Source organism: Chiloscyllium plagiosum, unplaced genomic scaffold, assembly GCF_037043375.1.
Source record: "Chiloscyllium plagiosum isolate Xiang-an unplaced genomic scaffold, Cpla_swu_hap1 HiC_scaffold_12, whole genome shotgun sequence".
Taxonomy (NCBI): domain Eukaryota; kingdom Metazoa; phylum Chordata; class Chondrichthyes; order Orectolobiformes; family Hemiscylliidae; genus Chiloscyllium; species Chiloscyllium plagiosum.
The window spans coordinates 44531042-44558827 of record NW_028270150.1 but is presented as its reverse complement, the minus strand read 5'-3'; the positions used below and the strand labels follow the sequence as shown (position 1 = coordinate 44558827).

The window sequence follows — 27786 nt, the reverse complement described above, 5'->3', positions numbered from 1 at the left end:
TCAGACACACACACATACACTAGCCTCATTCACAAGTTTATACTCCATCACACACACAAACTCTACCAAGCACGTACACATGCACAGTCACATGCACACACATGCATACACATGACATACTCACACTCTTTCTCTCCCTTACATGCATGACATACACATGTAAGTCTATGGGATGAATTTGCATTTGCAGAATTGAATTTGCAGATACATTCTATTTTGATGAAAAAGCACACAATCTGCAGGTAGTCAATCCATGCGACTTTTCCTACTTTGGAAATAGAATCAGTCTGACTCAAGATTGGAATATAGACAGACTCTAACCTCACACCTTTAATTCATTGTCTGAGCTGAGATGTCACCTTCTTTTACAAAACCTTAAGTTATCTCAGGAATGTGACTTGAAAGAAATTCTGGGATTTACATATTAATGAATCAAAATCTGCAACCCATTCTAAAAGATGAAAGACTTAACAGCAATTTAGGTTTGTTCAATATATCGTATCAGTTACATGATACTATGATCTTATGCTATAAATTCTGTGAATTATGATCCTACCCTACTAGCTACCTGACAAAGGAGCAGCACTTTGAAAGCTACTACTTCCAAACAAACCTGTTGGACTATAACCTGGTGTTGTATGATTTTTAACTTTGCCCACCCCAGTCCAACACCGGCACCTCCTCATCATTTATTCTTTAAGACTGAGCAGTTTCAAAAGACCTCATTCTGAGCCTAAAAACAGTCAATCTCATCATTGGTATGAGTATTTTAGTTGGATTTATTCTTGATTCACTTCGCTTACTGACTCCAATTCCAACTTGCTTTGAAATTACTTTTAATGATTTGCTATCCTTAAGAAAACTGCTGTGGCTCAGATTGCATGCAATATTCTCAATTGTTCCAGTTCAACTCTGTTTCTGCTGGTAGTTTGGTCACTTCAGTAAAAGATCATATTTTCATGAAATATGGAAAAAGTACAACCTTAATCCGACAGTTGGATGTGAAACAGTTGGCAATGTTAGTCTGTCATTAAACAGCAAATAATTTCAGTTTTCCCGAGAATAATAAATACCTTTTTGTTCCTGAGGGCCAATATCTAGGATAACATTGCAGGTGTGTGTACCTGAGTCGAGAATGTGGTGCTGGAAAACCCAGCCAGTCAGGCAGCATCCAAGGAGCACGTGTATGTACCTGCCCAGCAGCCCCTGAGGATGCTGGACCCCCTCTCTCCCATGGCAACCATCAACCTGCTCACGTGCGTATATGTGCTAGTTCAGAAAACAACAAAATAATATTACCTTTTCTTCTTTCCATGTCCAGTGGCATACGGGTAGACAGAGCACATAGTTATGTGCATTTCCATGGCTAGATTTACAGGTTGCTAGCCTATCACCAAAGTATGTACCTTGAGTGACGCCACAAACATAGAACATCACCCCTCAATTTGTAGCTATGCCCCCTCGTACAAGGTGATGTCATCATCCTAGGAAAAAGACTTTCACTGTCTACCCAATCTAATCCTCTGATCATCTTGTATGTCTCTATCAATTTCCCTCTTAGCCTTCTTCTTTCCAGTGAGAACAAACCCAAGTCTCTCAGCCTTTCCTCATAAACATGGATGACCAGGAGACATTTCTGCTCTTAATGCCTATCATAGGCATATTGTAAGGGTTTATAAGATGATGATCATCCTGTTTGACTGCATTATGAATGCATTTTCCCATAGTCAAAAAGTTCTAGAATGCACCTCAAACCCAGAGCTTCTGCCACATGCTACCTGCTTCACGACAAGACCTTTCATTACCATATTACTAATGAAAAATGAACAAAATGTTGTCTGTACTAAGACTTTATTTGTACAATTGAATTATAAAGCTTCACAGTTCAATTTTCAATTACAGTAAATGTTTAGCATGAGTAAATATCTTAATAGTAATATCATAAAAATTTATAATAAGATATTATGAGAAATTGAGTTTCAGCTTTTCCTTTAGGTGAACTAGGAGTTGCTTCACATCCCTGACAAAGAACACCAAGTCACTATGACAATACCTGTATCTGCATCAAGAGTTGTATTTCCTTCCCCTTCCCAGTGTAGTGAAAATTGTATGGAGAATGCACCAGTTACTTCATGGCAATACCATTAGCATTCAGAATCAAAGCACTCTCCTTTCATACAATGTAAATGTTACTTTGTTTTGGTATTCGCACATTCCGTGAATTAATAATAAAAATATAATAAATATTAGTACAATAACAAAGGTTTTGACAAAATATGCAGAATATTCTTAGGCTATGAAAATCTTATGCAAAATAAGATTTTGGGGAAAAAAAAATTGGTGAGAATGAAAAATGGGATTGTTGACATTGAGGAAAAAAAATCACATTTTCTACATAAGATTTAATGGCTAGCTGGGTTTCTCACTTGGTACCAGCGAGTAGCTGAATTGCATGTATTAATATCTGATTATTAACTAATCTTGTTTCATTGATAAGACTGATTTTTCCAAGCAGCAGAGAGAAGTTAGACATGACAATTCCCAACATGAAAATCAGAGCAGTTACCTGTTGGCTACAGGTTGCTAGCACCAACTTTTGGTCTCCATGTTACTCAAGAATGTATCTCAAGGCATTTAGGTTACTTTTTAGCACTCACTTTGTGCCAATTGAATGTTCAATCTCTGACTTGCCTTTTTGTGTTCCCTCATTTACAACTACAGCCCTACAAAGTTTCTGTCTTCTCTTGCCATTTAGCACAGACACGAAGCCAGGCAACTTGTCATGTTTGTCAGCAATGATCTTTGAAATGGAGGGAATATGTCGCTGTACGGCACCATGTCACATCTGCAGAATGTGCCAACACAATTAACAACAAACACACTGCATGTGTTTCAACAAAATGACAGTGTCTCAACATCTAAGGGACAGTCCTTGTTCACGTGAAGGGGGACAGTTTCATTGAGGTAATGTTAGCACAGTCAGTCAAGGACATCATCTGATATCTGTTCAGGGGTTCAGACATAGTCAGTTGGTTTGGTTAGTTGGTATGTGCAGGGTCAGGGGTCCACTCATTAGAACCTGGGGAGTAGGCCATGGTCAGTCCTGTAGAATGAGTTCAACCAGCCCTAGGGATTAGCAGTAAGTCAGTCAGGGTGCCATCATTTCAAGTCATTGGGGGAGTAGGGTTGAAGGCACAGTCAGTCTGGGGTGCCTGTTCACTGAAAGTCAAAGGGTTTCTCAAGGCCACGGCTGTAGTAGATAAGTTGGGATTGGAAGCAGTGAACTGGGATGCAGAGGGGACAATACCTGTGAAGAGAGACAACTCAGCATAAAAATGTGGGAGACAGAGTGTAGGAGGGCATAATTTACTTCAGGATCATTGACAGCTTTGATGGGGGAAAGCAGCTTAAATATGTTTGGCATTATGAAATTGTATGCCTAGGACAAAGGGGTTAAAGTGGGAGAAGAAACGTTAAAATAAAATGGATGGCATGGAACATGGAAGCCTCAAGCCAGATGGGATTAATAGTAACTGCAAGGCAAAAAAGGACATGAAGGTTTGGAGAGGAGCAAAACCTGGACTGAGAGGCTAATCCTGGAAGTCACTCTGTGAAGTGCTACTCTTGTTGCCTTTCACCTTCATTCAAATCACAAATGCACAACTGTGACGGAAACTAACCACCACCACACCCACCATGGGCAGAGTATGTATTTTTTTTTGCCAGAGGAAGTAGCCTCTACTTGTGAGTGATGTAGGGCCTTTTAGAATTGTGCATATGAATCTTGCACAGTGAGCAATTATGTTGATGAATAATCCTGGTCACCAGCAACATCAGCCATGTCTCATTGCTATTACAAATCAATCCTCAGGTGAAATTCTCCCGGCCACTCACGAGCAAGAACTCTAAGAATTTTTTAAAGTTCATATACTTTATCTTCCCATTGTACCAAATACTCGCCCCTTTTAAAAGATGCATGTGCCTGTGTCATACAGCATGGAAACAGACTCTTCAGCCCAACTAGTCCATGCTGACCACGCTCCCAAACCAAACCAGTCCCATTTGCCTGAGTTTGGCCCATATCCCTCCAAACTTTTCCCATTCATGTATTTTTCCAAATGTCTTTTAAATATTGTACCTGCATCCACCACTTCCTCTGGCATTTCATTCCACAGATGAACCACTCTGTGTAAAATAGTTGCCCCTCATGATCTTTTTAAAGCTGTCTCCTCTAAAATTAAAAATATGTCCCCTAATTTTAAGCTCTCCCACCCCAGGAAAAGACCCTTGCTATTCACCTTATCTATGCCCTCCTTGATTTTATAAACCTCAACCTCCCACGCTCCTATGCTCCAGTGAAAAAGGTCACAGCCTATTTTTATAACTGAAATCCTGCAATCCTGGCAACATTCTGGTAAATCTATTCTAAATCCTCCCCAATTTAATAATATCTTTCCTATAGCAGGGCGTCCAGAACTGCAAACAGTACTCCAGAAGAGGCCTCACCAATATCCTGTACAACCTCAACATGACATCCCAACTCCTATACTCTGAGCAATGAAGGCAAGTGTGCTAAATGCCTTCTTAACCACCCATCTACCTGTGACACAAATTTCAAAAGAATTATGCACCTGAATCTTTAGGTCTCTCTGTTCTACTACACTACCAGAGCCTTACCTAATTGTCTAAGTTCTGCCCTTGCTTGCTTCACCAAAATATAATTCCTCACATTTATCCAAATTAAACTCCATCTTCCACTCCTCAGCCCATTGACCTCATAGAACAAAATCTCTTTGTAATCTTAAATAACCTGCTTCACTGTCCACGATATTGCCAATTTTGGTGTTATCATCAAACCTACTAATCATGCCTCCTATATTCTCATTCACATTGTTTATATAAGTGACAAACCAAAGTGGACCCAGTACCGATCCCTGTGGAACACCGCTGGTCACAGGCCTCTGGTCCGAAAAACAGCCCTCCACCACCATTGTCTGTCTTCTACCATCAAGCAATTTTGTACCCAATTGGCGAGCTCACACTGAAGCCAATGTGGTTTAATTTCACTAATTAGTCTACCATATGGAACTTTGTCAAAGGTTTTACTGAAGTCCATGTAGACAACGCTTACTGCTCTGCCCACATCAATCTTTTTGGTTACTTCCTCAAAAATCTGGAGTTCGATGACTCAGTTCCAAAGAAGAGTCGCTGGACTTGAAACATTAACCTTGTTTCTCTCTCTGCAGATCCTGCCAGGCCTCCTGAGTATATCCAGCATATTCTTTTTTTTTAAATTCCAGGCTTCCCACATCCCTGTATTTTGCTTTTACAATTGCAAACTGATCATCTGCTTTTGTGCAGTAATATTAACCAGAACACCAAGGATTACTCCTCTCCACCTCTTCTCAATAGTTTTGTGGGAAGTTTTGCATCCACCTGAGACAGTGGAAAGGAGTGTGGTGTAACGTCTCACTGTACCTCTGACAGTGCAGCACACCCCTAATACCACAGTGCAGCATCTGCCTCATTTGTATTTTCAAGTCCTGGAGAAAGACTTGAATTCATAGCATTCTAATTCTAAGGCTAGAGTGCTATCAACTGAGCACAACTAGCGTACTCAAATAGCTTGTAAGTAACATTGAATATAAAGGATCTTTCAGCTTTAGTTGTATTTGACTTAACCAACAACACTAATCCCTCAATTTTTAAATTATATTTGTTTCTTGTAAAATCTAACATTTGTGTGAAAAGGTTTGATGGGCATCACACTAGGACTCCTGCGTGATGTACCATTATCAAGAGATGGAAAAGCACAGCTTATGCCCAACCTCATAATTTTAATTTAATTTAAACATTTTCAAAGTTCCTGAAATTAAAACAAAAACTAAATGTTCTGTGAATGGACATTCTCTCTCCATTCTCAAGAAAGATTCTAACATTAAGTAGAGTGTGGAGTTGAAGCTCAGAAAGATTCCTTTTAAGCACATCAATCCTCACCCCCAACCATATCACTCCATCCCACACTCTACCTCCAACCTTAGAAGGGCACCTCCTGATATCTCAGTTTTACAAATGAGTTTCTCTTAAAGAGCAAAATTATTTTACTTTCCTGTCAATGCATCAGACACTTTACCAAGAAGTGTTTTATCTCTTTGCAATGCCACTATTTACAATACAGGTAGTTCTCGTATAAAATGTGATTTTGAAGAATTAGGGAACGGTATTTTTGAGAACACTTACCTCTGCTCACAATAGCACAATTCCAGCAGCGATCGTTTCACACCATTCATTCTGCGCATGCACCGATGTCAACGTCGAAGATTCTGCGTTATTCTGCATGTGCTCCAATGTGAGCTGCCATCAGAGCAAGTGAGAGGTACAGTACTATACATCTGAGCAGCATCATCTCAAAAATTTAATTAATGAATGTTCATTGCTCTCCCTCTGAGACAAGAATATGATTGTATAATTCCTGTATACGCCCTGTATATTTCCTGCAGGACTGCACTACTCTTCTACATAGCATGTGCCTTTCTAATTTGTTCTTGTACCTGTATATCCCACAATCTAAACCAACCCCCAAGAAACAATCAGAAGACAATCAACCATCGACATCCACGTTTGCAACCACAACTGCACCTGAAGGTGGTGATAATGATGACCCTCTGTCCCTCCATTAAGAATATTTTTCCAACGTAATCTGTTAAATTTATTTTTGTTTCATTAATAAATATGATTTAAATATTCACTCGGGCTGTGCTAAACATTCTGTTAGGCTTTTGGGTGATTTTGAGTGATCGTGAGTGATATTTTTTGCTGGTCTGCCCCAACCCACATTTCCCATGGGCCCCATTATTTCTATTAAGCAATTTTCTATTAAGCGAGGTTTTGCTGAACGCAACTATGGTGTTATAGGAGAAATATCTGTACTAAGTCAATAACAGAGGCAAATACGGGGGAAGGGTCTTGTTCCTCGACTTCGGATCATATTCTGTAGACAATCTCTAGAAGATGTGTGAGAGAACAAATCTGATTGTGTTACCTCACCTCTTTGGAAAGCCCCAATAAAACTTATTCCAGTGAGAACTGCAGCACATATAAAGCCAATTTTTATTTCCTTTCATGCGATGTAGCATCACTGGCAAGATCAGCATCCCTAAGTACATTTGAACTGAATGACTTGCTTGGCCACTTTAGTGGCCAGTTGCAAATCAACCACATTTCTGTAGATCTAGTGTCAAATGCAGGCCAGACTAGGTAAGGACAGCAGATTTTCTTCCCTTAATGACATAAGAGAACTAAATGGGTTTTTACAACAATTGATGATGATTTCATGGTTACCATTCCTGAGACTAGCTTTTATTTTAAGATGTTATTCATTGAATTTAAATTCCACTAGCTGCTGTGATAAGGTTTGAACTTCTGTCAGCAGCACATTGAGCCTTTGGACGTTACCACTGCATTCCATGTTCTGTGTTAATGTTAATAATAAACTTCATTCTCACATTAAATTATCTGATCATAATCAGATTCTGACCTTAAAAAGAAATTCCTGATGTAAGTAGATTATTACCATGTCCTATTTATTCCTACAATTACGTTACATGCTTATCATATGTAAGTCTTGGTTTAAACATTTCTTCCATCCTCCCTTGTGACACAAATGTGAGCTGTAGCCTTCAGTCAAATAGTGTCCTGCTACAAAATTATCATTCCTCTCTTCAACTTATTTGGCAAATAAAACACAACTCAAAAAGATTAGTGCATCTTAATACAATTAAAATACAAAGACCTTACCACCCTAAGTGTAAGCTGTATGCTTTGTACTTATTAATTAAGCGCATTGAATAAAACAGTTGAAATAAATCAGGATTAAAACATCAAAACTTCATACAATCAGGTTGGAAAATCTATTTGTGTTTTTCTTCTTACTAAACATTGTAACAAGGGTCTTTTTCTCTTGTTTCAATTCTGGAGACTTGCACAAACTGATGAGAGCGACAGGCTTTGATTTACTCTCTGTCACATAGTATGGACAGGTTTTCAGATGTTCTGCGATACTGGGGTTATCATTAAACCTCCAACTGTCGACAGTAGAGAAGACAGAGCTGAACTGCCACCTCTGTAATAAAAGGAAAGGGTCAGAATCTTACTAATTCAGATTTACCAATGCTCCTTTGGTATAAGGTTCAACTTACAAAAGCAAATTGTATGAGTTAAAGGGGTGCAAACTAATATGACTTTTTTCACATAATTTGAAGTGGAATTCCTTTTCCTCGATCTCTGCGCAAAATTAATGGAAGTTTTACATTTGAAATGAGCACAAAACTAAATGGGATTCCCTAGAGGAGGGGATCCCATTCCATTTAACTAAGATACAGCCCACAAGCTTCAGTTCTCACTTGTTTCTGCTATCTCAGCAGAAACCATGCAGACAGAATTGGTTAAAGAATCTCAATAGATTAGGGAATTTAACAGTGATCTTAAAAAACACTCAAAGCTACTCGTGCTTACATTTTCCATGATCATTTATACTAATTCAAGATTCAATTCACCCAAATCAGACCCTACTGATCTCATCAAACCACTAAGTCTACTCGGGAAAATTCTGCTGATTTTCTTAGATGGACTGGCAAGTGGTTCAGTATGATTTTCTATGAAGTCATTTACAGTGATTTCAAATCTTATTGCGCATAAGTTGAGGGCTGAACAAAAACAGAAATTTCTGGAAACCCTCAGCAGGTCTTGCAGCATCTGTGGAGAGAAAGCAGAGTTAATGATTCAGGTCCAGTGACCCTTCTTCAGAACTCAACTTAATGCAGTTTTGAAGAAGGGTCATTGGACCCAAAAAGTTAACTCTGCTTTCTCTACACAGATGATGCCAGGTTTGCTGAGTTTTTCTGGAAATTTCTGTGTTTGTTTCTGATTGCCAACATCCACAGTTCTTTTGGTTTTTAGAGGACTGGATTCCTATTAAAAGTGCTAATTTTTGGTGATAAAGTTTTTTCAGCTTTCTTAATAAAATAGCACCACATTATCAGTCTTAACTATTTCAAGGATGTTTTTGTGAAAAGAAATTATTATATTTATCAAGATTGATTCCTCCCCAATGTTATATTACAATGTTTATGTCAAGGAAGCACTACATAGGGATTTTTCTTCAACTTGTGATAATGCAAATGATTTTTATAGAAAAAATAAGCTTGACTTAACAAGTACTATTTTAACTTCAATTTTCAATTGGGTCTGCAGCAGAAACCCTACCCTCAAGGTTTAGCATTGACATATAGTCAAAACAAGTTGCCACTAATGCTAGCACCATTTTATATGGGCTGAATATTAGACTTGAGTGGAAGACTAGAGCTTGTACAATTAGTTTACAGCATACCACTTTCCCCACTATCATAAAAATTTTGTTGCAGTAAAAGTTAACAGTCTTCTGGCAAGATTACCACTTCCCCACTATGAGGCAAATGTGATTACATGAGGAAAATCAATACCATGAATTCCTGAAATATTTTGCTGCAGTTTGTGCTTCGAGTTAAGATACTCATGGTATCCTGGAGGAACACATTGTAACTGAATCAAAAACAAGACTGTTTTCACACGTTCAAGCAAACCCACTGCTAGCAGTTAACTAATTGTTTTTCATATCTTCCAAAGAAAGAAAACTCCTCATCAAAAGTGCAGCCACAATTGTACTGTAGACAGCTTGAAGGAATGGCTGGAACTCAAAAGGAATGGTCAATAATAGTATCAGAAACACTAACCTTACTATGGGTATATACTTTAATTTGACAAATACAAAATAGTGAGGGATATAATTATTGTGTTACTGAAATAATAAACCAAAGACCTGCAATGATCATTTACATCAGACCAAATCCCACATAGCAGTTTTTGAACCTCAATCCAATTTTTTAAAAAGGCAGTCAAAATATTGATACATAGCTTCATTAAAAGTAACAATGAAACAGTTGAAATACTGCAGAATTTACACACTTGAATTTACAAGCCCTAAAATTTCTAAAGCGTTTACTTCGTACCTTGTGAGCAAGCACCAACATATTTCAAAGTTGAAATTATCAGCAGTGTTGAGCAGGTTGTGGGGAAGCAGTTAAGTTGGATAGCAACTGGATTTCTTCATTTCATTGCACATATCCAATTTTCTCTCTAATAATGATGGGTCCTGATGCCCTAATCAATATCATGCTTCAAAATACAGGTTCCTAATAAAATGCTATTCATTGTCGTTGGGGCCCAGCATCTTTATTCTAAATTCCCCCTTAACATTTAATATGCCAGAATCAAGGCCAAAATAAATTGCTCATAGCTCCTTCTAATAACGTGAACCCTTCCAATGCAAATTATCCATATTGAAATGGTTCAATGTATTATCAGTCAAGTTATTCCTGCTTTGTTATCAATTGGCATAAATAAAAAAGCTAAGAAAATGTATGTGGTCAGCAGACTGAAATATTTGAATGCCACATGAGTTGCTATTCTCAGAGTAAGCAACAGTGCAATCAGGGATAGTTATTTTTAAACTGGCATTGGTAGAACTGAGCTAACTGAAGGTCAACATATTGCTTTAGTGGCGGAATCCCCAAATTGTCAGGTTTTTGTTGTTGAAGGCTAATTTACTTTCTTGTTAACCGTAATATTTATTTTCATGGCATTTTAGCTTATGAGCACTTTTGGTAATTTCATTAACGCTGTGAGGTATTGAGAACACCATCATATGTTTGTGCTGAATTTTGAGACGATGTAGGACACGTAGGGAAGCACAAGTGGAATAAACCTCTCAAAGTTATCAGCAATGTAGCCACAAATAAAATGATTTGCCATGACATCATATAATGCCACAGTATTGCTGGATATGTTGCATTTATGATTGTAAAAACCCCTAAGTGTTTGAAAAATTAGGAAAAATAAGGAAAGGCTACATGATTAACACCAGCCTAGAGATCTGGGATATTGTTTTGCAAATACATGCCATACAATAAAGTAGCAAATGCTAATATTTAGAAATTTCTTGTCTGCTGTAACATTCTACTAAGCTTCAACACTAAAGTATTGGTGTTCTTGCAAGTGACGTTTCTTCATACCTGCATTTTTTATATCAAATTTGTGAAGCTGTGTGGTACTATTTCTATCACTTCAATATCCCACCTCTAAGTTTAAGATAGGGAAGACTTCTTCATGAGGTAGATTTCCTGTGTGAATTCCTTGATCTGCTTTCATAACTCAGGAAAAGTTTCTTGGAAATTTAATGGCCATTTATGCCATTTTCCTGGTGTTTTCACAAATTTTCCAGAGGGTGTTTGGAAGATACCCGCAAAAATTTCACAACAACTGTGTCACACTTCTTCCTCAGCTACGGAAGTTGAATTTTTTTGACCTTTGATTATTTCCTGCCCTCTGCTTGGTCAATAATGAAAACAAACTAATCTAGCTACTAATCAAGACCCCACGATGTCCAAACAGGGAAGAATTCTCTGGACTAACTACTGTTGAGCATAGATAAAGGCTGTCTTTCCAATATGTTCTCGCATAGCAGCACAGAGCGATGAACTCTTGAAGGAAGCATCTGCTGTTCTGTATACATTTGCAAATTTAAATAAAAAATAGACAGACTGTGTATTAGCTTTGAGTTGGTTGTCAATTTTGCTTTGGGTTTGCGAATTGACAGCACAGTAAACTAAAACTGGTCAGTAATAATTCTGTAGAAATAATATACTGTTAAAAATCACATTGTAATAATTTAATTAAAATTGACTTCATTCAAAATTAAAAATGCTATTTTGCATTATTGATGCATTTGAATAGTAACTTATGGCAAAAATAAAATATATTTTTTGTCTCCAATAGCTAAAAAGGAATGCTATTCATGACATTCAAGTGTGATTACGGAAGCCTTAGACTGTTTATTAAGCACACTGGTGCTATGTATGTGAACAAGATTAGGAGACAGGATGTGTTTGATAAGTGAGCTGATCAAGGGATAAGGCATTAACATGGAAAGTTTGCAGAACAAGCTGCCGTAATGTGATAGACCTGTTGTAAACTCATTGTGCTTAATTAGTTGAGGCCAGTGAAATGGGTGACATTCATTTCTCAAGCTTAACTGTTCCTTTTAGTCATCATAATTCCCATTAATGGAAAAAAATGGTTTTTAAAATATTACCACCACTGTTGGAATTCTTAAAAGCTCCCACTACTCTCCATGTTTCTATTCACTTTTCACTGAATTAAGTTTAATTACATAAATTGCTGGCATCAATTTAAACATCACAGAAGCAGGAAAGAAGCCATGGAACATGTTAAACTTTTCTTTAAAAATTTTTAAATGAACAAGACAAAGAAATATACTTGCCCGTTTTCGAGCTCGCCAAGAGAAGCTTCCATGTGAGTAACTCTTCTTTTCCCAGACAAGAAAGACCATGCCATGCTCTTGCAGTAAAGTGAAAGAGATTGCATTCATCAATACAGATACTTGGGACAGTTGTGCTAGGCTATAGCTGTCCAAGAAGCTTGCAATGTACCTCAGTATCTCATATGGAAGACTGCTCAAGCTGAGCCCACTTTTCCTACTTTTCCATATTTTTGGATCCCTGTGACTGTGCTGACACAGAACTGCAGGAATGTCTGGTTTGACTGCAAACGTACTTTGATGTTGATTGTAGATCACTTTAGCCTTCTGACTGGAAGGGCAAAATCTCAGTTGTGAGTAGGAACAGCCAAGATAAGCAAGAGGACATCTCTGTAGCATCCAGCCATTCAGGCCTGACTGAATATCAGCATGCACATTCCTGAAATGTGATGAAAACTCATCTCTCCTGAAGAAATGGTGGCACATAAATGTAAAGGCATTGTTGTATCGTTTTGTGATACACTCCATCTGGAGTTGCAGATATAGACAAGATTCTTTGTGTGCTGCTACATCAGCCAAAGTTACATCACGGCTAAAAGGAGAGGAGGGGAAAGAATATGTCTGAGTCGCAAAATCAATGGTCAGCCCGTCAGTGACTTTTCTTTCTGATATAATGTGGCCTTTTAAAACTTTTTCCAAATAAGTAAGTAATGAAATAGTAACTTCATCATTATAATGATCCTCTGTGTCCAGGTCAGAAGTGTCCACAGCTTTGTTCTCCTTTTTGACCTTACTTGACAATGTTTCTCCAACATGTCCACGCTTGGCACGATAACTGGTAGGAACTTTAAAAGTGTTGACAGTTCTAACATTCTGAGCCTCCAGTTTCCCATAAACAAAGTCTCTTTCTTTGGGTGTACATGCACTCATCTGGCCAAACCGAATAAGCATACTGCCATGATGAACCAAGTACATATTGAAGTGTTTTCTATCCATTTGAGTTTCTAGCCTTTCTAGAACACCTTCCTGCCAAGGAGCTTCACCTGTCTTTTCAATTGATGCTAACAAAGCTGGATCTGGGGGTATATTCATTTTATTTTCATGTAGACTTCTGTTACTTTCGCAAACTAATGACTTTTCACTCTTTTGCTTGGCTTCAGTTTTTGTGGCTTTTTCTTCAGAGGCACAACCTTTATCCTTACTGAAAATATGCTCCCAAGTAGAATACATAGACAAATATTCGAGTTCATTGGATTCTGCAATAGCCATTTGTTCTTCTTGAGTAGGTTCAGCCATTTCTGCCACATCTGCACAGACTTTACCTGCTTCATTGAAATTCCCATCTAAAGTTGCATAATTGACTTGTTCTCCCACTGCCCCTTCCTCATTCAAATCTAACTTATTTTCATCAACAGATTCAGCCATCTCAGGGAATAGTTCAGCCAACTTCACTGAATTGAAAAGAATCCTCTGATCTGTCATTGCAGTGCTGAAGTCTAAGTCTTCAGGATTCAAGGAATCTTTGACAGCATTTTTATTTAATGCAATGTCATCTTCATTAGCTGGCCAGCGATTCCATTGCATTGAGCAACACACAATGCTGGCAGGACAAACATAAAGATGCTTGGAAAGTTTTTGGCGTGCCATAACGAAGGGACAACCAAAGGCTGAATTCAGGCAAGGTACTTGTTCCTGTGGACATAGTAGTGTATGTTCATCCTCTTTACACTGGTGAAAGACAGCACCACACTTGGAAGAGCAACTGATAACCAAACAGGAAACAGTAGGTTCAAAAGTCTTTTTGCAGTGCCGATTATAACATTTTTCACAGTGTTTGTGCAGTCGAGAAGTTGTATTTCTATTCCTGATCTATAGAAGCAAAAACATCCTGCTTTAATTGCATTGGTTTACTTGATGCACTTGCATATTACTGTAGGGTGTGTGTTGTATATTTTGTACATGCTCAAAATCAGACTAGAATTATGAATTCATATCTATAAATATGAAATAAAGAATTAACTATGGTTTTACTCTAAAAGAGCCACTGAGGGTATGCATAAGTCAGAGTGATGCAAGATCATTTGGAATTGGAACCTGAGTCTGTAAGACTCCAGATTTGTCCTCTCTTACCATCTGTTATGTTTAATAAAATCTATAAGTTTCACTTCTTGTAGTATAGACCTGATCATACTACATGGTGTTAAACAGTGACTATACCCCTAAGACAAGAGGTAAGAGGTAAGCAGTGTCTGAACTGATACCCAAAGACAGCACAGTGTTGCAGGTAAATGATGCCAGCCCAGTGAGCCAAACATAGAGGTGGAGGAGAAACCTGAAACGAAGCTAATTAGAGTCAAGTAGCAATAAGCAATGGACATTAAGATCAAAGCATATATTCACTTAGTCACTGGACCACAAAAAGAATTAACCCACAAAAATATTGAAAAAGAACAGGAAAAATCCCACAACTAAAAATGGGGTGAGCAACGAGGAAATTAATCAGCTAAACCAAGTAAAACACTACAATTGTGGGCGGCACAGTGGTAAAGTGGTTAGCACTGTTGCCTCACAGCCCCAGAGACCCGGGTTCAATTCCCGCCTCAGGCAACTGACTGTGTGGAGTTTGCACGTTCTCCCCGTGTCTGCGTGGGTTTCCTCCGGGTGCTCCGGTTTCCTCCCACAGTCCAAAGATGTGCATGTCAGGTGAATTGGCCATGCGAAATTGCCCGTAGTGTTAGGTATAGGGGTAAATGTAGGGGTATGGGTGGGTTGCACTTCGGCGGGTCGGTGTGGACTTGTTGGGCCGAAGGGCCTGTTTCCATACTGTAATGTAATCTAATCTAATCTAATTAGTTGAAGTTTTTTTTATTGGAATTGGGAAGAAACAAGCACTCAGAAGGTTGTCCAGTAGAAAGTGTGTGAACTACAGAATATGATTGAGAGACCACATTAGGAAAATCCAGGCCTAGCCAGTATCAGAGGGTCATGATTGCTTATACCAGTACAGAGTTGCATTGGCAGCACAGAAAGAGGGAAAACAGACCACAGAAGTTTCAAGTGCCTAGATATTAGAGGACACTGAGTACCAGGATGAATTATTCTTGGGCAATGTAGTTCAGGCACATTGAATTTTCCAAAGCACCAAGACAAATTCTAGTGTGCAGACATCATAGTTAATGGCAAGAAAGGTAAATTTTAAATTTGATACAGGGCAGACATATCAATTCTTTCAGATGTTAAACAATCATGGAGGCCAAAAAGTTTCAAATGATCCGAGTTAAACTTTGAGACATAGGAGATATTAGAAGCAGAGTGAGGTCAGATGTATTCCAAACTTGCTAGAATAGAATAAATGTCATAGAAACCTTGTATGTCATTTAAAATATTTTTAAGTAAGTGGAGCTTTATAAATCTTTTAATGTTTTTCAATGAACAGATACCAAAGACATTGAAGTGACTCGGTAGTAGGAATCTCTCAGGTCCCTTTTATATCCCTTAAATTTAGGATTTGTGCAACACCCAACCCACCACACTCACTTACACATGCAGTCATTATACCCTTTCATGCTACTAAGTTATGCCCAATAATTTTTAGGTCATTAGCATTCCTCAGAGGATCTGATCTGTGGAAAAACCAAATGATGAATTGCTCTAACTAGTTCATAATTTTGCATAAGTCAGAAAACACAACCCTGACATAATGACGAATAAGTTTGTATGATAGCAGTGAGGCTAACAGGAGAGGAACTTATCTTTCTCCAATCAGCCATTTATTTGTCTCTGTGGTGGCAACATGTTAATAACACTATCACAGGCTTGCACTGCTTTGACAATTATCTCTGATGCTAGAAGTTATGCCTGCCTAGGAAAGTAAAAGAAACATCAAATAATGAAAAAGTAAGCTCAGAATTCCACTTCAGTGACAAACTCTGAGCTCACTGTAGAGAATGAGAATTTTCAAAGAGAGCCATGAAGGCTGTAATAAGGTGAGGTGCTCAAAAGAGGAGAAGTGAGAAAAATAGAGTGAGGGATCAAGGTTATACTTTAATGATAAGGTCAATAACAACTACAGTGATTTGGGAAGGTATTGGAAAATTCAAATATTAATTTCTATCTGAAGATAAATCTGCATTAACTATGAACTAAGAGCTTAGTACTGCATGTTACTGCCAGTGACTGTGAAGTTCATATTCAAATTCTTACCATTTTGACTAATCTTCTTTCTTCCCCACTGAAAGAATAAAAACAATTACATTACATATCAATTAAGAAATTTTATGTCCAATAAGTTTCAATTTTTAAAAAAAATCCAGCTTATCGAGCATCAGTTGAATGAGGTATGCTTTATAACATACGCAGAACATCATGCAGTGATCTCAGTAAATGGAATTAGGTGTACTGTGAATGAATAGAAACAAATTGTAATTTGTGTGATGGGATGAAGTGTAAGGAATTGCATTTTTCATTTATATTCATTTGAACTTCAGTACCAATCACCCAGAGGTCAAGTATGAGTAGAAGATCCAATTCTGTGTATCAAAATATTTTTCTGGTAATTTGACTCAACATCAACACCAACAATGGGGTGTGTCAATTTGTGAAATTCTATCCTCATAATACAGCTAATGACTACTGAATTTGAGCAATTTTTGGTAGACATTAATTTAGATTCAGGGATTTCATTTGTCTGAAAGGAACTGTGAAATTTGTAAAAGAGGAAAGGTATATCTCACCTGATTAGACTGGATTTGGTTTTATGTTCCTATAGTGAATAGAAATTGCATACTGACAATCTGGGATGAATTGCATTTGTCTTTAAAGAAAAAGAACATAGAAATTAGAAACTGGAGTAGGATATTTTACTCTTTGAACCAGCTCTGCCATACAGCAAGATTGAGGTTGATACTCCATCTCAAGTCCACCTCCCTGCACAATCCTTATTACTCACAATGACCTTAGTACTTAAAAATAAACTCCTGTTTTGAATATGCTCAATAGCTGAGCATCAACAATAGGGAATTCCAAAGATTCATATCCATTTGAGTGAAGAATTTTCATTTCACTGCAGTGCAAAATAATCAACCCTTCTTCTGTGACCATGACCTCGCATACCAGATTCCCAGCTAAGAAAATATATTTACAGTAGCTACCTGTCGTCAATAAAAGGTGCAGTAAGTTAGGACTGTTTTTTGCACATTTGATTATATATCCTCCACCTCCAACTCTCTCCCATTTGTCATGGGAAGTTAATATTGAGGTTAATGATCAGAGAACAAGAGTGAAAGAAATTGAATGAAAGAAAATAATATTAACCAAGTTTAAAAGAGTAAAGTTTAAATAATGATAAATACAAATGGAAAGGAAAATGAGAGCAAGAGAAAAACTATAAGAACAAAAATAGAATGAAAGAGGAGGAGGAAAATAATGAGAGAATCAGAAGAGCATGAAAATGAAAATCCAAAGATGTGCTGGTTAGGTGAATTGGCCATGATAAATTGCCCATAGTGTTAGGTGCATTAGTCAGGTGCATTAGCTAGTGAGCTAAGTATCGAGTAGGGGAATGGGTCTGGGTAGGGTTACTCTTCGGAGGGTCAGTTGGGCCAAAGGGCCTGTTTCCATTCTGTAGGAAATCTAATCTAAAAAAAACAAGGAAATAGGAATAATAAATAATAGGAATGTGGAAAGAAAGACTGAGAGAATATGAAATTAAAGAAACTAAGAATTACAACATAGAGTACGAAGGTGATAGAAATAAAGAATGAAGAGAAACAGAGAGAAAGGGGGAATCACCATGAAAATAAATTAGAATAAGAAGAATTTATGTGAATTAGGGACAGAAAATTAGACAGCATAGAAGAATAAGAAAGCTAGATTATGAGGAAGACAAAAGAGAGATCATGATAAAATGACTGTGGATGCAAGTTATTAATGAAAGGGAGAATGGGTATGGATGCAAATTATTAATGAGAGGGAGAAAATGAGCAAGGTTAGGTCATGTGGAAATAATAAAGCATAAGAGTAAGTGTTAAAATGATATTGTAAGGAAAGATACAAGTCAAAGAGAAAAGCAATCAAGAAAAGAAAAATAAGTAGAAATAATAGATTTTGATCCCACAGGCTGCTTCCAGCATTTTTAGAATTTAACACAGTTTTTCTAAAAACAATGCAATAAGGGAAGAAAGACATGAAGGATCAGGATGAACAATGGAACAAACAGTGAGTCACCTTCACCAAGGAAATTTGTGGATTGAGAAATAAACAGTGGAAGAACTGAAATGTGATGAATTGGAATAAATGAATAACAGAGCAATAAAGAGTTAAAGTTGCATTGAAAGAGAGATACAAAGAGGCAGAAGGGATGTCAGAAGATAAATTAAACCTAAAATTAAACACTTAAAATCTCATAAAATAATTCACAACTGAAAAGAATTTATGATGGTTTATCCTCTGGGTGAGAAAGGTTAATGTATACCTCCAAGGGAGGGAGGTCCTGGACCTTCTGACCCAGAGGTAGGGACACTTCCACTGCAGATAATCAACATTTTCAGAGATGTGAGTACACACCTCTGGAGCAAGTGGAATTTGAACCCTGGCCTCCTGGCTCAGGGGTAAGGACACTACCACTGGACCAATGAGCCTTTGATTAGATAAAGACTGCTTTACTTGGTATTCCCAGCAGTCTCTTGTCTAACTACGAATGAAACCTGATTGTGATCAGCTTCTGAGATCAGGTGAGATCAGGTATCTTCAGACTATTATTAATGTAGGCTATATTCAGAGTCATGGGAGGTCTGGTGTACTTCAAATGCAGGCAAATAAAGCAGATGAGAGAGACTTCTTGGAAATGAGTTATAGATATTTTCCTAATCAACCTGTTCAATGATGTTATTACGCACCTGTGAAGCAGATGGGACTTGTATGCAAGCCTCCTGGCTCAAGATAAGGATAGTACTATTAGTACTATTGTACCACAAAAGCCCTAACATTTGACACTTGATTACCATCTATCTTCAACCCTACTCAAGTTATGTTCCTTAATTCTGATGAAATCCCATTGTGATTGTAGTGTCTTTCTTTAACCTCCACTGTTCTTCTGCTGGAGGATAGGCTGCTCAAGCAATACAAAAGGCACACAGCATCCATCTGCCAATATACAGACCAGAAACAAGAAACTGAGACAGTCCTTCTTTTACTCGCATACTCATGTAGGCCGTAAGTACATTGTTAATGATCTGCAGGAAAGTAAAATTCATAATTCCAGTTTTACGAGTTGAGGTCTGAGATGCACTTCTCTGTATCCCAGCCTCAGTTGCTTGGATGCCAAAAGAGAAAACGAATCCCAACTAGGCAACCTCACCCTAAATTCCCTTCAAATCACTACAGAAATTTTAATCCTGCAGCAGGAAACAATTTCTGTCACCCAAAATTGACAAGCTTCCAATTAGTGGCATTGAAATATGTTCAGAGTTTACTAATAATATTAGGAACTTAATTTAATAATAATTTAGAACAATTTATGCTCATATTGGCAGGGTATTGTGACGTTTTCCCAATTGTGCTCCTGAAGAAATCCCCAGGCTGGCATTTCAAATCGCACAGAGATAATCAAAACATCTAGCTTGTAATGCTGCCGCAAAATGCTGCTGATGACATAAATGTGAGACACAAATAAAAAATACTGGAAATGCTTAGCTCATGGAGAGTGAAACCAAGTTTCATTCTTCAGATTGATAACCTTGAAAAGGTCATCAGCCTGACACGTTAACTGTGTCTCTGTCCACAAATGCTGTCAGACTGACTAAGTACTTCCAGCATTTACTGGTTTTATGATACACACTGCTTGTGGTCAGTGAGACTATTCAGTACTGATAATTTTCAGTCATATACTAAATTTCTTTCTTCAGTGTTGAAAGCAAGGCCATTTTGGTTTTAATCAAACTCCAAGAATCATGCAGGATTTCTGTTTATTTGTTAAATGCAACATTTTAATCACTTTTTGTCAGTCTCTCTAAACATATTTGAAGGACTTTTTGAAATTCTTACAGATTTATTCCATCACACAAGACACTGCAGTAAAAAAAAAAGTTTAATCTATGAGACACGAACTGACCTATATGGTTTCATTCTTCTTAAATCACCTTAAAATTAAACTTATGTAAGTGTTAAGAAAATCAGTAAATATGTTACTCCTTTATGTCCTGTTGAATTCATTAGAAATGCAACTAAAAATGTTATAAGTATTTATTCGAAAAAGGGCATTCTATAAAATGAGCAATACCATTAAAATCCCTGTATTTTTCAAATATAGTTGCACCAGCATGAAGATTTTACTTGACAAGGATTTTGTACACTATTAAATATCAAGTTGTGTTTTCTGGATCACAAGATCTAATTGCTCTAATAATATTCAATGATCATTGAACGCTTTTGCTGAATGATTAATTTAATATGCAGCACACATATCCATATGTCTTTACAATAGAAAAATGCAACAAAATTTAATATAAGGCTGGAAACAAAAGCAAACTTACTTTTAGAAAAATATTGTTGTTCAGTTTTGTCGTCCCTGCTTAGATCTGAATACTGCACATGCTCAGCTCATCAAGAGGTCACATTTATATTTAGATAAATGTGTTTGGTTTTAAAAATAAACCGAATTAGAGCTTTTGGAATGAGGTAAGTGATGTTTGGGATCCTAATAAACAACAAACTATTAATGCCCAAAACATTACTATTTCTTCTCTTGTTAAAGAACAAGGAGCAGAATCTTATACTTTTATTCGGCTGCATACACTTGCTTTGAGTTTTTTTGAAGGGTTCAACATCATGTGGTCTAGTAGGGTTTCTCTCCATATTTTACCCAAATCACCTCATTAATTGCCTACCACAGCCCATGGCTCTCTCACATCCAGTTTTCATACCATCTTACCATGCACCATTCCCAGTTCAACATGACACTCATCCGACAACCTGGAATTGACGAGAATCCCTTGCAGCCACAGCATCTTTAAAAGCCTGGTATTTATCCTGATGTGCCGGCAGGTACCTGGAAATTCTGTTAGATGGGTTAACATACACTGCAGGGATGGTTTTGCCAAGATCAACAGTGGGCACCATAACACCAGACAATGCCAGCCTAGTCTGAGCTTGTCACCTGGACTAAAGCACTCTCAGCCAGCTGGAAGAATGCACAGCAATTTAGGAAGTTTAAGGTCCTTCTCCTTAATTGCCTTCATCTTCTCTCCAATACATCACGCTCATCTGTTACTGCATCCACCTTCCACCAAGGCTCATGCTCTACCATTCTCATTAATGCCTGCACCATCTTCCCCACTTTCTTCCACCTCAACCCCAAACATCACTAATCCTGCCTGCATGTCCCCTGCGCTGCCAACTCACTCACACAGAATCCCTCCTTACATGCACCAAACGTAATGGCTGCGCCATCCAATTTTGTCTTCCATAATACCCATGACCTCTCATTCCATGAGGAAAACAGCCCACATTAGGACAGAGAGAATCAAGATAAGTGGTGCGCTGCCTGTCATTCGACTCCTCACCCCATTCGACTCCTCACGCCAGACTCTGACCACCCAAGCAGGGTCTAGACTGCTATCAGGGGCTGTCTTTGACTTTGTGCCTCCTTGATTTGACTCGGAAGGTACAACTATGACAAGCTTCCCCTGTAAATATTTTCCTCGCATTGTATCTGTGCTAAATCGCAAGGCAAGATAGCAGAAAAAGAGTCAGGCATCGCTGGCTGAGGGGGTAAAGTGCAAAAAGGCAAAGCAAAGCAATGCAAGGGAGGAATGCTGTAAAATCCAGGTAGATTCAGAGTGAGTAAGTGCTATGACAGTGAGCAAAGACCCCGGAGATGCATTCTGGTCCAGTCCATGAGCAATGTGTGTCCCTGAGAATATAGTGTCCTTGTTGCAGCATTATAATGAAAGTTATTGTTGTAGTCTGAGATGCATTGAAGTGCAAGAGTGTCCTGTAAGTAAATTGGAGATGTGTCATTTGGGTCCTGAGAGGCTGACACATGTCAAATGCCAATATCTGTGGATGTGGGGTGCGTGTGGCTATATCCATGACGGTGTTGTTTCCATGTGTCCAACATGGAATGTATGGAGCAAGCAGTGAGCTGAATCCACAGGTGTTTGCTCTGGTTTCCTTGTCAAGTTGTCCCAATATCTAGTTGACTGGCAAGTTTGGTAAGATGGGAGTCTGAATATTAATGAGCTGAGTTCTGGAATTAACAGGGCATTTAAAAGTAATAATGGCTGTCAATTGGCATCCCACAACTCACTGGCAAAAGGATTGCCATGCTACTTGTGAAAAACATAAAACTTGGAGTGAAATGACACAAGATTGCACCCAAAGTCTTCTCAGCCATTACCAAACATGTTGAATAGAAACATCTCCCAGTAAGTTAAAGGTCAGCACCCATTCAGAATAATGTCAGAATTTCAGGTACAAGGAATGAAACGTCAAATATTCATTTAAAAAAAAAGTTAATGAAAGTATTTTGAAGTACAAGGAGGAAGTGGTTATAAAGAAGCATTTTCATTTTGTTGTTTAGCTTGAAGGGCCAAATGTTCATTGACTATATTACAAATTGAATCCTTAGCTTCTCCCAAAGCTTGAGCTAGAAACAAAAATAGGTAGCAGGATTATAAAAAGTGAAAACATTAAATAGCAGATCAAATCAAATCAATTCAATACTGTTTAATGAAACTTGAAAATGCTGGAAATATTCAACAGCACGAGCAACATCTGTGAAGAAAGAAACAGAGCCAGCTTTTCAGGATTACAGCCTATCATCAGTATTATGTAGCACAGAACTTCCACATTGTTAGCTGGTGAGACAGGTGGTCCTACATACAAAGCACACGATGAAAGATTTTGAAGAAGGAAGGACAGAAATCCTTGCCCTTAAAACCACATCTGCTCCTGGCATACAGATTATATCAGACTGTTCACAGTTAGGACATTTTGTTTAACACTGGCTCACAGTTCCATCTTTTGATAATCCCATTGACTAATAAAACCCTAAAGCATATATTTTTCTCCATCCAGACATGAATACTCCAAATAGCTCTTTGTCAGCCTCCTATTTCTACCTTTGTAAACTGCAACTCATTTAAAACCAGGACGTTGGTACCCTATGACTGTCAAATCCAAATTGACTCACGTCAGTTCTTGGTTCTTCAACACTTTAACTTTTGTTCTTCTCTTTGAATTTTATGGAAAATGTGTTCCAATTGTATAATTATCAGATAGTGAGTTCTAGATATCCACCACTCTCTGGGTGAAAACATTCTTCCTGAAAACCCCTTACCTTAATACTCTGCGCCATGGTTATTGACCACATTATTCTACTAAGGAAAAATGTTTCTGCCTATCTATGCCATTCATAATTTTGTACATAAAGTCATAATCATAGAGATGTACGGCATGGAATAGACCTTTTGGTCCAGCTCGTCCATGCCGACCAGATATCCCAAATTAATCTATTCCCATTTCCCAGCACTTGGCCTATATCCCTCTAAACCCTTCCTATTCTTATACCCACCCATTTTAAATGTTCAAATGTTGGAATTGTACCAGCCTCCACCACTTCCTCTGGCAGCCCATTTCATACATGCACCACCCTTTGGGTGAAAAGTTGCCCCTTAGGTTCCTTTTAAATCTTTCCCTCTCACACTAAACCGATGCCCTCTTGTTCTGGACTCTCCCAACCCAGGGAAAAGACCTTGTTTATTTACCCTATCAATGCCTCTCATGATTTTATAAACCTCTAAAAGGTCACCCCTCAGCCTCTGATGCTCCCCCTCAGCCTCTGATGCTCCACCTTAGTCTCTCCCAATAGCTCAAACTCTCCAACCCTGGCAACATCCCTGTAAATATTGACTGAACCTTTTCAAGATTCACACCATCTCACTCAGTTTCTACCTACCACTCACTCTTCTCTGCTAGAAGGAAAACATCTCCATTTTCTCTTTGTAACTAAAACAATCCAGCCCAGGCAATATCCTGGTGAATCTCCGCTGCACTCTCTCTAGTGCAATCACATTCTTCCTATAGTGTGGTGACCAGAACTGTATGTAGCACTCAAGCCATTGCCTAACACCTTATACAGTTCCATCATAACCTCTCTGCTCTTATATTCAATGCCTTGACCAATAAAGTATCCCAATCTGACTTGTTAACCACATTACTCACCTGTCCTGTTACCTTCAAGAATCTATGGACATACACACCAAGGTCCCTCTGATTCTCTAAACTTTCTAGGATTCTATCATTCTTGTGTGCTCCTCTGTCTTGTTAATCCTCACAAAATTCATCACCTCACATTTTTCAGGATTAAACATACAGGAGTCAATGTAGACTACATCAACTGTACTACCCTCATCTACACACCTCCTCAAAATTCTCATTCAAACTTGTCTGACATGAGCTAGCCCTGAAAAATGATCCTGACTATTCTAAATGTAATCCTTACCTCTTCAAGTGGAAATTAATTATATCCCTCAGAACTTGTTTTTAGCTGTCCTCTCACACCTTTCCTTTGGCCAGAGAGGATTTGAAAATGAATATCATGGCGCTGTAATCTCCTCCCTTACTTTGGTCTTGTATTATGTTGATACGTACTCTATACACAAATGGAAGATCAATTACAGACAAAGGACAGGATCCAAATACTGCAGAGTACGCAACGGAATATGCATCATACAAAGGAAATGGCATGTCAAATGGGTAAAAAACATATGCACACACTTTATGGCTAAAGGTACAGATGATCTCAGGAGAAATATCAGCTGAAGATTCTGACAAATCTTACAAAAGATTGGTTCAGTCAAGTCATTAGTTGAGACATGGTTTTTTAGACTATTGGAATGATTACTGCAGAAGGAGAACATAAGGTCAACACAAAGCATCAGATAGGTACCAGTACATCATGCAACATCATGACCTTCACAGATCTGTGCAAAGTGGCTCAACATGATGATCCAAAATGAACCCCACAAAAGTAATAATGAGGCTACATGATGGTATCATATTCACGCTGAGAAAACAGATTGTTCTGTGATCATAGTGCAATAATGTGAAAGAAGATCTCAAGACCCAGATCATAAGTGGCAAACAAAGGCCATTCATCTCAGCTGGAGCAAGTCTAAGGTTTAGACTGCTAACCCCTCAATATGATTGAAGAGACTTGCAATGTGTTACAGCACATTAAACCATTGACTCTGAAACAGTTTCTACAAGAGTTCAATGAGGTGTTTATAAGGTTAGGATGTCTTTCAGGTGAACATCATCTTGAAGTAGATGAGAATGTCAGATCAATTCTGCACGTGCTGATGGGAATTTTAGCTGTCCTCAAGGCCAGTCTGAAAAATAAGCAAGAGAGCTGGAAAAGCAGGTAATAATAGAGAAAGTGACTACATTACAGATTAGCAGCTTAGCAGCTGTAAAACAATTTGAAAAGCTGAGTGAACATCAATTCAAAAGATCTAAATAAAGTTTTGAAGCGATCATGCTAACCCATGCCAAGAATCAAAGGAACTTTGTCATAATTTTAAATGGCAAAGGGTCTGTTTCCATGCTGTACATCTCTATGTCTCTATGTCTTCACTACATATGCAAATGTTTACTGTTATGTCAAGTGAAACTGAATGATGTCTGCAACATTCTGACCACATACTGGATGCCCTTCGGAAGCTACAGATGGTTGTGCATGCCAATTGGTATATCCATGACACCAGGTCAATGCAGACAACGTGGGATGGATAATTTTCTGGAGTGGAAGCTGTAGTGGATGGTCTGCTAGTTTATGGATGCAGAAATATACTGAAGAAGCCTTTGTTGTTCATGATCAAAACTCAGTGTGATTGCTATACAGAGTTCACCAGTTAAACTTGAAGCTGAACAAGAAAGAATTGTAATTAAAGATACCCAAATGCATGGAGTCATAGAGATGTACCGCATGGAAACAGACACTTCAGTCCAACCCGTCCATGCCGACCAGATATCCCAACCCAATCTAGTCCCACCTGCCAGCACCCGGCCCATATCCCTCCAAACCTTTCCTATTCATATACCCATCCAAATGCCTCTTAAATGTTGCAATTGTACTAGCCTCCACCACTTCCTCTGGCAGTTCATTCCATACACGTACCATTCTGTGTGGAAAAAGTTGCCCCGTAGGTCTCTTTTATATCTTTCCTCTCTCACCCTAAACCTATGCCCTCTAGTTCTGGACTCCCCGACCCTAGGGAAAAGACTTTGCCTATTTACCCTATCCATGCCCCTCATAATTTTGTAAACCTCTATAAGGTCACCCCTCAGCCTCCGACGCTCCAGGGAAAACAGCCCCAGCCTGTTAAGCCTCTCCCTATAGCTCAAATCCTCCAACCCTGGCAACATCCTTATAAATCGTTTCTGAACCCTTTCAAGTTTCAGGACATAGACTGACAACAAAATGACTTCACCCAGATCCCAAGAACTGTAGCAGCAAAGCAACAACCAATTGATGTTAAAGCATTGCAATGGGTTTGCTGGTTTTGCCAACCATTTGACAAAATTCTTGCCCAATTTGTCTTTGGAGTGTGAACCATTACACCAACTCTTGGCCAAGGTCATGCTACAGTATAGCAGCAGTGACCACAAAACAGCATTCACTAAAATCAAGGAACTAGTAACCAGTATTGCAATTCCATGAAATTATTGATTAAATCTCCCTGTAATGAACTGCCAGCGAGATAGGACTTGAAGAAACTCCTACTGCATCAAGAACAACTGGTTGCATTTGTATCCAAAGTATTAACATAAACAAAACAAGACTATGCTCAGAATGAGAAAAAAAGTGTCTGGCCATTGTCTTTGCTTGTAAACATTTTCATCAATATCTACTAGGAGGAGACAAAGTGATAGTCGAGTCTGACTAGAAGTCATTTGAAAGTATTTTTTTCAAGCCCTTGCCATCCAAAAGTATTTTCAAACGATGTTATTATGGTTATAGAAATACCATCTGGATGGTATTTCCCAATACATCCCCAATGAAGAAAGTAAAGGATGCTATGACAGTGTAAAAATTTGTAAGTTCAATGTGAAGCAGCAGCTTATCATTCTCTGGAAGTTGTGAACTCAGCAGGGATATTGCATATAGCAGACAATTTTTTTTTTCATATCAAGGAAATTACCTAACAAATTCCATCTTCCCAAAATGTTACAAGAAGTAGTGATGGAATGAAAGCCTGTGTTACAACATGATGGTGAACCTGTCTGCTAAATAAACCAAACACACAGAAAAGCTCACCTCGCCTTGTAATCTGTTAAATTATGAGTGACAGACAACTCCCCAAATTCCACTATTTAAAGAAAAATATAAATTTTATTCTTTAATGCTAAAA

The 27786-nt window shown here is 38.2% G+C and overlaps 1 protein-coding gene across 2 annotated transcripts; it reads right to left on the bottom strand.

Annotated features, from left to right (window-relative positions):
* Positions 1–1814: 1814 nt before the first annotated feature.
* Positions 1815–20931, bottom strand: LOC122555223 (F-box only protein 40-like). Of its 2 annotated transcripts, XM_043700995.2 has the most exons (5): positions 20905–20931; positions 17107–17186; positions 16577–16604; positions 12377–14242; positions 1815–8122 (listed from the first exon to the last, which is right to left on the bottom strand). In XM_043700995.2, exons 3-5 carry the CDS (start codon positions 16577–16579, stop codon positions 7889–7891), a joined length of 2103 nt encoding a protein of 700 aa, XP_043556930.1. In that variant the 5' UTR covers positions 16580–16604; positions 17107–17186; positions 20905–20931; the 3' UTR covers positions 1815–7888. The 2 variants fall into 2 exon arrangements, with proteins under 2 accessions (XP_043556930.1, XP_043556931.1); XM_043700996.2 differs by lacking the exon at positions 17107–17186 and having other exon boundaries at positions 20905–20930.
* Positions 20932–27786: the final 6855 nt, after the last annotated feature.